At 39.6% G+C, this 10671-nt stretch overlaps 4 protein-coding genes across 4 annotated transcripts; 2 read left to right on the plus strand and 2 right to left on the minus strand. All coding sequences in view use genetic code 12, as the record gives it.

The window, feature by feature from the left end:
- Nucleotides 1-596: 596 nt before the first annotated feature.
- Nucleotides 597-2783, plus strand: RJT20DRAFT_127828 (uncharacterized protein). The gene has a single exon (XM_064917096.1). The coding sequence runs from the start codon at nucleotides 761-763 to the stop codon at nucleotides 2657-2659; it is 1899 nt and encodes a 632-aa protein (XP_064774133.1). The 5' UTR covers nucleotides 597-760; the 3' UTR covers nucleotides 2660-2783.
- Nucleotides 2784-4589, minus strand: RJT20DRAFT_127830 (putative protein kinase). The gene has a single exon (XM_064917097.1). It carries the CDS (start codon nucleotides 4314-4316, stop codon nucleotides 2868-2870), a length of 1449 nt encoding a protein of 482 aa, XP_064774134.1. The 5' UTR covers nucleotides 4317-4589; the 3' UTR covers nucleotides 2784-2867.
- A 1093-nt stretch (nucleotides 4590-5682) lies between these two features.
- On the plus strand, nucleotides 5683-6006 carry RJT20DRAFT_78412 (uncharacterized protein; the record flags this gene model as incomplete). Its single annotated transcript, XM_064921204.1, has 1 exon — nucleotides 5683-6006. A coding segment is annotated over one exon (324 nt), but the record flags the coding sequence as incomplete, so codon positions are not given.
- A 2963-nt stretch (nucleotides 6007-8969) lies between these two features.
- On the minus strand, nucleotides 8970-10394 carry RJT20DRAFT_5461 (uncharacterized protein; the record flags this gene model as incomplete). The annotated part of the gene is made up of 1 exon (XM_064920613.1): nucleotides 8970-10394. One exon carries the CDS (start codon nucleotides 10392-10394, stop codon nucleotides 8970-8972), a length of 1425 nt encoding a protein of 474 aa, XP_064774136.1.
- Nucleotides 10395-10671: the final 277 nt, after the last annotated feature.

The following is a 10671-nucleotide window of genomic DNA, read 5'->3' on the forward strand; positions in this document are numbered from 1 at the left end:
CAACCTACGCTTGCAACAAATATAGTAATAGTGGTGAGCCATGGTAAATTGTTGGATTAATGGGAAGCAGAAGCTGCAGCATGGAACTGGCTATATAGGCGAAAGCATAGAATCCGCTACGTCAAGCTAAATTAAGACATCACGCTTTATATTCCACGGGTCGGGGACGGTTTTGGTTTCTTAATTTTCACCGTAATCATTCCACACACACATACTCTCATACTCTTACCTCCTTCTACTCCTCTTTCCCTTTCAAACTCAGCATAACAAGACGGGGCCCTCATTTCACACTACGCCTATTTTTCATAAATTACTTCTCTCATATACAAACATACATACATACATCCATCCATACATACATACTACATACATACCATGCCTAGTCTAATATACAACGCATCCACAACCAGCTATCCACACACAATACACCCATACCGCAGTACTCCCATCATCTCCATCCACCTCTCAACCTCTCAACCTCAACCTCTCAACCTCAACCTCTCAACCGTTGCTATTTGGATCGAACCGCATTGGGACTCAGAACTCTTCAACGACACCGCACATGTCACATGACCCACAGTCCCCTCCTGTCATCCTCTCAGTTCACACTCTTCACATTTTGTCATGGTTAAAAAAATGTTGTGTGAAACAACGTTCTTTCACAGTCTTCACCAGTATTCATAGACAGAACCGTGTGTTTTTTTGGTGCCAGAAAAGGCTTACCGCAGAAACCTCCCGTGGAAGTCCATTCTGTACAATTATGAAACCCTTGACGTACCTACTAGTGGTTCTTCCCCTAGCGAGTGTATACCAACTAGGAGTTGCTACCGTCTTCTTGGCTATTGATGACAACAACAACGACGACAAAAATGGCAACGATGCCCCTGAAATACTGAACCAGGTGGCTGTCAAGTCGATGATAGTAACTTATATCTACGTTTTGATGACTCCCTTAGTACAATTCATCTATAGCACCCTTTCCATTCGTACAAAGAATTCCAGATACACTTGCTATAACCAGAAAGCTCCGTTATTTGAAAGCTTCTACTTTCCCTTGATTCAACTGGCATTAGCAGCGATCTACATATTTGTCTTATCTTGCATAGGCGAGATGAGCTACTCTAGACTATATGTTCCCATCATCATGGTCAATTCCTATGCAATAGCACTGTCTTGGGACTTTTCAGTAATTAATTTTCTTACCATCCGTCCAAAGTTCTTGCAGTTATATGACCTCTGGGTGAACCAGGAGACCTACCGGAGCAAATTAGATAATAAAGATGAAGTCGAGCACTTGTTTGCCGTAATAATGAATGCTGAAGAAAAGGAGAGAAAGCGACAATCCATCACCTCAATGAACTCCGAAGATACACTTCTCGGACTTGATAGAAAACTCTCAGTTAACCACTTTCCTCCCACATTTCATGTTGAAAAGGAGATGTCTAGCAAGACCCAGCAAGAACTCACATCAAAATATATTCCAATCAAAAATTATAGATCAGACACAAGTCTTTTGAGTTCAAGCTCTCATTTGACTAACTACCACTCCATGAGCGACTTCGTAGATAAGTTGTACTCCGTTTCACCAAAAAACACTTACCATTTGAACACAGCCACCGCAATAGCTGCCATGGCATCATCCGCGTCCGACAATCGAGTACATAATGATTTGTTAGACAGTGAAGACCCATTGGCTATATTGGAAAATGTGTGTGAAAATATCGATCATCCATGCAATGAAGACGAACATTTGTGTCCCCAGAACATCAGTAATACAAATAATTGCTCCATAATAACTGAGGGCACCCATTATGGTGGCGGTGGAGGAGGAAACTTCAAATTTAAGATACCGGGTGGAGGAAAACTCGAATTTGGCGGAGGTGCTGGTTTTGACTACAAGCATTCCGATGAACACGACCCAGACGATGATCCAGAAGATCCAGTGCAACCAGAACAACCACCAGAAAAGCCTAAAAAGGTTGAAGTCAGAGATTGTGAACCAGTACAAAGCCCATATCCTTCAACACCATCCCGGTTCGTAACATTGATAAACAAGTTTTCATGGTTATTTCCACCCTTACTTCCAATCGGTGAACGTAACGATGTGAGGTTTTGTGTACGCGGGAGTTTCCCAGCATTAAAGCATAGCCTATCCAGATATCGCTTGAATAGCAATAACGAAAGATCCTCCAGAATGGGCTCAATAGCCACCTTTAGTCGTTCCAGTGAATATGAGGGGTTGGGACTGTATATTCGCTCTAATTGCATTGATAAATATTCGAGGTTCAATTACTTTGTCAGTTATTATTTTGACTACTCTCTAGATGATCATAGAGAGTTTGAAGTGGATCCTGGCTTCAAGACATTCGGTGTTTTGAATTCCGAGGTTCCTTTCAGTTCCGTTTTGGCTGATTGTTTTAATCATTTAGCTTGGAATGCCATTATCATCACCATCTACGCTAACTTATTCATGACCTCCTCTGTGAACTCTGCAACTATTGCCAGTTTTACAGTCGCGGAGTTGGTACTCAGGCTATTCAAATTGAATTACTTGAGAAATCCAGAAAACAAATGTAACTTCAAGTCTGTGATTTTGGCAGAATCATTTGTGACTTTTACGTTTGCTCTCTCTGTTTACTTGACCTTGTTGGTAAGGTAATTGAGAGCAGATAAAGGCGTAGGCCTTTTTATGACTTTCTTCATGCCATTGTATTACCTATTATTGCTCTATATATATATATTGCACCTTCTATAACATAATGAACAATCTAATAAATATGATATTAAAATCCTTCTGCGAGATTTGAAGATGTTAGCCAATCTACGGTGATACGGTCACCTTGCCTACGCGTCTATTATTACCTTTTCTAAGCATTATCGTCGAACACTCTTTTGGCTGCTAAGTATTTAGAGTCCGTATACGAGAACCCGTTCACGTATAATATGTCCCTCCCGAAGTCATGGTTCTGTGGAGTAAATTCCATTTCTGTAAAGTCTGTATCGAAGTTCTCTGCCAACACGGGGTCAGTAATGATGGGGAGGATTGGAGGAATAGTTTCACTGTTCTCGATGTTTTCCAAGTCGTCCCAGTTAACAAGCCTGAAAAAGCGGTGCTTCTTCAATTTATCGAAGTCGTCGTCGATGTTAAAACGCTTCTCTGGATTCACTTGAAGTAACTTTTTTAAGAAGTCCTTGGCATCCAAACTGAGATAAAACGGAAACTTTAGTGTCTTTTTGCTAGACAATATTTTATCCATTATCTTTTTGTTATTGTTACCTGTAAAAGGAGGCGATCCAGTTAATAAGTCGAAAGCAACACATCCCAAAGACCACCAGTCTACAGAGTAGTCATAAGGTTCTCCTTTGATGACTTCCGGAGCCATGTATTGGGCAGTACCAGTCATTGAATGGTTCTTGTCTTCCTCTGACGAAACTTTTGACAAACCGAAATCGGTCAACACCAAGTTTCCGGAAGAGTTTAACATACAATTTTCTGGCTTCAAGTCACGGTAGATGACTTTTAGATTAACATGCAAGTACCTTATTGCGAGAACCATTTGGGCAATGTAGTAACTAGCGTCGGTTTCGCTCATATATCTTTCAATTGCAAGATGGTGGAAAAGCTCTCCTCCATCCAAATACTCCAATATCAAGTAGACCTTATTGTTGTCTTGGAATGCGTAATATAGTTTCACAATATTGGGGTGATTGACCATCTCAAGAATCGCCTTTTCATTAAGTGTTCGTCTATAATTGACCTGGTGGACCTCATTTGTATTTTCATTAATGATCAACGACGCTTTCTTGAGTTGTTTCTGTGCAAATAATTTGCCAGTAGACACTTCTCTTACAAGAAGAACTTTTCCATAAGAGCCTTTTCCGAGGACCTTCAAAGGTTCAAAATCGGCCAACTTTGGCTTATAGAATGGCGAGGGACTGTTATTTACAACGAGCGATGAGGAAACATACGAATCCTTGATGCCAACTTCGTAGGATGATGCGATGGAGCTCTTTCTACGGGGTCTACTTGGAATTGGAATAGGTAACTCTGAGACTTTGTTACGCGACTCATCATCACGACTGGGGTGGTATGCCACGGGGTCATTCTCGTCCGGAGAATCGTAGATAATTTTGTAGTTCAACACAGGTGCCAGTCCGTTGGCTGTTGTGAGAGTAGTAGCTGTTGCAGCAATACCATTAGGATGACCATTGACTAAGATGTCATTGGGTGGAAGGGCGAGTGATACTGAAGTTTTGAAGTCGGAAGCAAGTGCTCCCACTTCATCGTACTCGTCCATGTCGAAGATGTCAGCCATTTTCAGCGTGTGAATGAAGCTCGGTGAGATTTAGAAGTACTTTTGTTTATAAGGCTGAGACGAAGGTTTAATATGATCAAGTTTGTGGGTAAAGTAGTAACACACGCTGTTATGAGTATCTATGCTATAAGAATAGCTGCAAGAAATATAGATACTAATACAGAGCAAAGCGCAATCCCGTTATGCTTCTGCGTCGATAGTCTTTAATACGGTCATCATCCAGCAGGAATAACACAGTGCTGCTCCCATGTTATAAACAAAACATGTATCTATCAACTATCTTTAAGCATACAGAATTCTGCTGTAAAAAAAAACGTTGCATAGTAAAGATTTTTTTGGTGAGACCGTGGGAGGATCTGGCACGTGATGGGTTAGGTGATAGTTAGTAGTGTTTTAAAGTGGGGTGGTCGCAAGAACTAGTGGCGTTGTGGAGGGATATCATGTAGTTTTGATGTGGATAAGAGATCGAAGGTAAGTGTTCAGTAGACTATTTTTAAGCCAGAGCCTGATATTTTGGACTTCATTGATACCGTGATTCTTCACCATAGATGTAGTATGTAGTATAGTGGTAGTATAGATTGTGTGCATTGTTTATGCAGTAAGCTGCAAATTTGGTGTTGCTTACAGTATAGGGTATAGGGCTATTATGAGACAGTGGATCTACCAATATGGTGAACAAGTAAGAATAGCATAATGAAGCTTTGTCTGGAATAATAAAGTCACTGGATAACATGCGCTAAGATCACATAGTTAGAAGTAGTTATTTCTATTCAAGAGAACCTACTTTGCGCTGAAAACCTCCATTCTTCTAGATTCATATTTATCACCATCAGCTTCACAAAGAACATCTCCGTGCTGCATTAAGGGCTAAACTATTGGCTTTAAGGCCATTAATACAGTATTATTCAGATGAATGTCGCACCTCTTCAATCCGAATGTCTGAGGCTTTCCACATAATATTGCTTCTCTGTAACACTTAAGATAGCTCTGTGTGATGAATTCATTGTCCTCCTTACTATATATTACATGTCTTGAAGTGACGAAAACAATAGCACATCTACGGGTGTAATCTTACACCACACTTCACTTGAATATGTCGTTAAGCTGATTCAAATTTGTCAAATCGTAGAAGGTAAACAACTCGTTTGCTTAATTGAAAGAATGTTTGCTGCAAAAAATGAAGTCATCACTATAGTCTGAATAATAGTGTTTGTTACATATTTGAATATCCCCACACCGTTTTATTATTGGCTGATTGTTGAGAGTAGTCATTTCCTCTCTTTAATCAAATTTTGAGGAATTTTTTCGCCAGTAAAAAGTCGTAGTTATAAAACGTAGCATTTCCCCTACTTACTCAAATGTAATCAGTAAAATTTCTCGTAGTACTGGTATTCACCCTAAATCAGCCCAAAGATGGATCAAAGAATATGTAGATAATAATTTGGAAGACATCCCAAGTCCAAAGCCGAGAGGAAAGGCACCCTTTAAGAATTTAAACGTTGAGCAGAAAGTACATATTCAAGAACTTGTAGATGATAATGCATCAATCACTTTATCTGAGATGATGAATAGTTTAACAACTTCCTTTGAAGGTTTAAAAGTTTCTTATTCCTCTCTTCAACGTTTTGTAAAAGATGAATGCTGCCTTTCCTTCAAACTTATTCGTCGTGAAGCCATTGAAAGAAATTCTGAAGCTAAAATTGAGCAGAGATATGATTATGTTAATAGACTTAATGATTTAAAGGCTGATTACTGTTCCAATTGCATCTTTATTGACGAAACTGGGTTTAATATCAATATGAAGAGAAACTTTGGCTGGTCCACTATAGGAAATACCCCTGTAGTTAAAACCCCCACGACCCGTTCAGAAAGTCGTCCTATATTGGGAGCAATTTGTATTGATGGGATAGTTGTTTTAAGTCTACGAAAACCAAAGCAACTAACGCAAATCAAGAAACGTAAATTAGACGATGGTGAACAAGAACCGATTACTAAAGGTACTGTAACTGCTCATTATAAGCAATTCCTCATGGATGTTATGGATGAGCTTGATAAGTATCCAAAATTCCAAAACTCTTTCTTAGTTATGGACAATGCAAGTATTCACAAAAACCCGAGTATATCAAGAATTATTGTAGGCAGAGGATACAGATGTCTCTATTTACCACCTTTTTATCCAGAGCCAAACCCTATTGAGCAATTTTTAGCAGCTAGTAAAGGCTAAGCTCAAAAGAGAAAGGTTTCTTGGGAAAGATACCCTATCTGCTAGAACTACCGAGGCTGCAAACACGGTTCCGCTACCATATATTCAGAATTGTATTCGACATTCAGTTCGTCGCTTTGAATTGTGCTTAGAAAAGAAGCCATTATAATCTTGTAGATGTGACAAATAAGCATGGCACAATTTAGAAACTTATCTGTATCATTATTTCGGATAACTCCACTACATCATATACTAGGGAGTGTCTCATTCTTGTGGTAGAATGAGGCACATATTTGTACTTTCTTTAGTACATATAAGCTAAGTAACAAGCTAATGTAATCCACTTCTTTACGAAGTAAAATCACTCCCAACAAATGAATTACTACACCATTTTCAAGAGATAATATAGTTTATAGGAAGACTTTCATATTATTTAGTTAGTTAATATACAATTTCATTAAAGGAATTCTTTTATCTGCTCAGAATGACATTCATTCCGAGTGCCTGTCTCTTTTTAACATTCCACCGCCAGTCATTTTTACGACTATCAAAAGGAAATCTATTTAAGGGAGGTGCGACATTCATTTGAATAATACTGTACGAAAAGGTACAAGTAGTTTAACACAACGAACTTAAGGGAATATGCAGTGAGACAAGAAGAATAGATATTTTATTAGCAAGGTTTGAATGTGGTAGGAGCTAAAAGTAAAAGTTGATACTTACGTCTTTGAACACAGAAGCCTCGCTAATTCTAGTTGTAGCCATTCCCATTTGGGAAATAGCCTTCCGAGGTTAAGGTTTTGGTTGTCCCATTGCTTCTCTAAGATAATGAGGGGGCACCAAATATGTACAACAGGTTATTAGTGAGTCAAGAAAAAGTTGGGCTCTTTGCTCTGCTTCAGCAAGGGGAACCCACAGTGTTATTCTTGTGGTCAACACAATTCACACACAGAGATATCCTGTAAACCAGCGAAGTGTATGCTACAGTTCAGTCGATGATTTTCTTGTAAAATTCAAACAGTCTCTTGGTACCTTTGCAGTGAGGTCAACCCATTAAGCACAAGACATATCGCTGGATACAGCATATTAGCTCACATATCTGCGTCTTCATATATTATTATCCCAATTCCGCTAACTAACTTGAGCTCAGCTTCGAAACTCTTGGACGCAATAAAGTATTCAAACAAAAAATGCCGCAAAATCGAAAAAGACTTGCCTCATTGTGACATCAAAAAAGTCCACATTTCCAAAAAGCGGCAGACCTTGAAAGTGTGCAAAAGGTCTATTAAACAGAGGCAGAGTGATTATCCTTTTGGCTCCCAGGTGTTGCCCCCATTCCCGGCACTTCTACAACACATCCGATAATAATGACGGTTAAAAATTGCGAGGGAATAATGGCTTTGCATGGGAGATCGGTGATTGCGATTTTGGCAGCTTATTTTGATGGAGGCGCAAGCAGCATGAACAGATTTTATTAATCTTAGACAGGGTGTATGAAATATAAAAAGTCCTTTTAGACTTCCAACTGCTCCAAGCCTTCTGGACTGTCAAAAGGACAAGCTCCACAAGGATTCCATGTGCTAACCAGATTGTACTGTGCACTATTTTGGAATGTACTTTTAAATTAAGACGGATTATGTGATGAAGTCAAAATGCACATGTGGACAGATGTGCACGTCCACAGACGTATAATGTGCTATTTTGTATGTAGCAAAGCTGGTGCAGCTATATAACGTACGACAATGAAAAAAAATTTATCGAAGAATTATAACGGGGTATGCGCAGGATATTATATGGGGTCCAAAGTACTCATTTGGCAAACAGGTAAAAGACAACTACTGGCGAGGATCTAGTTAATCACAACGATTGTGAAACTATTTGAGTTCTGGAGTCTGGGGTCAAGATTCTATCTTTGCCAATAATTCTTGGTTATTCTCAAAACTCTGTTTTTAATTATTATTGAAGAGCGTATATGCTTAGGCACACTAGTAGTTTGTGCGAAGACGCAGCTCATTTCTAGAACTGCACTATAATAAACCCTCTACAACCTTCAAGGATGCGAAACGGTTTAACAGCACAAAGAGTCTAGAAGAGATGAATTGACGAATAGCTAGAAGAGAATATGGACTGCAAATGTGGGGTGGATATCGTTATTTGGCGAGACCATTGTGGAAGCGGCTTTTCTTTAACAAGTTAATGGCTTACCGTACATAGGGATTGGCACTGATGACTTTATTTTTGTGCCGATCATTATTAGCCATATTACATTAGATATTACTTAACTCTAGTATTAATATTATATTATTAAATAATCAAATTATCTATCCATGATAAAACAAGCTGCAATAGCCTAAATCTGGAATCAGTAAAATTACATTATAGAACAAACTGAATGGATGGTGGAACCTGCCTATCCTCAGTTGGTAGATCCTAATAGAGCTGGCGAGTGTTTAGAATTGCGCCTTGATATAAAGCTTCTTCTTCAACATGATATACTCCATTAATAAATCTTCGTTCTTAAGGTCAATGGAATTTCCATCTTTGTAGATACCACCTTTCATGGAGGATTCATTGACTGAACGCTTCAACACGATTGGGTTTAATGTTTGGTCCTTGAAGAATATAAGTAAACTAATATTGTTTAAATTGATGTCCTGTTTCTTGTTTAAAAGCTTGAAAATGATTACATTCACTAATTCGTTCAAGTTTTTCAATCTGTCCTTTCTCAACTTCAAGGCAATGAAATCTTTATCTTGTGTCCTTGTATCCAGCCCATCTTCGAGGTAGATATTAAGCTTGAGCGTATCACTGTTTTTGCTCTGGAAGTATGGTAATGACTCCTTTGAACTGGATTTCTGGTACAACTTAGGAGGGGGCAGTGAAGGGAATGCAGGATTAGGACTTTCAGTGCTCTGGTTGGGTAACTCTTCTGTACCCTTGGTTGCAGCATCTGCACTTCTTTTCTTCACTGGTGATGCAAGTAACCTTGTGATATTCGAAGCTGTTGTCCCGGGGGTATTGTCTTGGGGAGATTCGAATTGTGTGGCTGGTGTTTGGGCCAAAGGCGTTTGAAACTGATCTGTTTCAGTCAGTTTCGTGGAAGCAGCCGTCTTTGGTGTTGATTGCTCCTGTGGAATACTTTGTTTAGGCTTTTCTACTTCTTTGGAATTTGACAAGGATTCATTTGGCTTTGATTCGGATGCAAACGAAGATCTTCTCTGTGATTGCTTGTTCAAGACAGGCAATGATTGCTTTCCTGTTAAATGGTAAATGTTATCAGGATGGGTTATGTCTGATTCTTCCTTAGCAGTCGCCAATGTTGGTTTATCCCTCAACTTATCTCTCAGCTTTCTATTTCCTATGCGCTTTGAGTCGAAGAAGCCTGCTCCGTATACGCTGTGTCTGTAACCTGGTTTAGGTTTCTCCTTGTTGGTCTTATCCCTTAATACGATGGGTGGATCTAGCAAGGAGTTCACTCGTTTAGACGGAGTTGAAGCAGTTCCATCAGTATTGGAACTCTTCTGTCGGGACTCAGCCGTGGCTTGCTCCTGGGCCGCAGTCAATTCAGGGTTAGTGTTGTAGGCATTGGGCAACGAAATATATGAAAGTCTCTTGTTGAGCCTGCTCGAGAGTCGTTTAAAGAAGCCATCTTTAGCCTTAGGTGGTGACTGTGGACTGTTGCGAGAAGAGTTTACTGATGATGGGGGAGTATTGTTCGATTCGTTGGAGGGAGTTTCTGTCTCGTGGTCTGAAAATGTGTCGTGTTTCGTCTGATTAACTTCTTCATCCTCTTCCTCCTCGTCACTGGAGAAGACGACATTCGAGTCCAATGGGGGAGTTACGTAACAACTGGTAGGTCTTGCGGCTGCTGACATTGGTGACGATGATGCGGGGGACGAATGGTGGTCTGCAATAGCCGGTTTGGAAGTAAGATGAAGCAAGTAGAAGTACAAGAAAGCGACGTCTAAATTACAAAGGAATCAAAACAATAGAACTCGCTACCGTCTTATAACAAGAATGTGTCAAAACTGTCAACTGGGCAAATTTTAACTACAATGGAACGGGAATACTAACCATATATGAAGGGTCAGAGAAAGGCTGGAACTCAATTTTTTCGAGGTTGAAAAACTGTGAAATTTGAGGAGGTAACGC

The sequence above is a fragment of the Scheffersomyces xylosifermentans genome (assembly GCF_036884685.1).
Source record: "Scheffersomyces xylosifermentans strain CBS 12540 chromosome Unknown RJT20scaffold_4, whole genome shotgun sequence".
In the NCBI taxonomy this organism is placed as follows: domain Eukaryota; kingdom Fungi; phylum Ascomycota; class Pichiomycetes; order Serinales; family Debaryomycetaceae; genus Scheffersomyces; species Scheffersomyces xylosifermentans.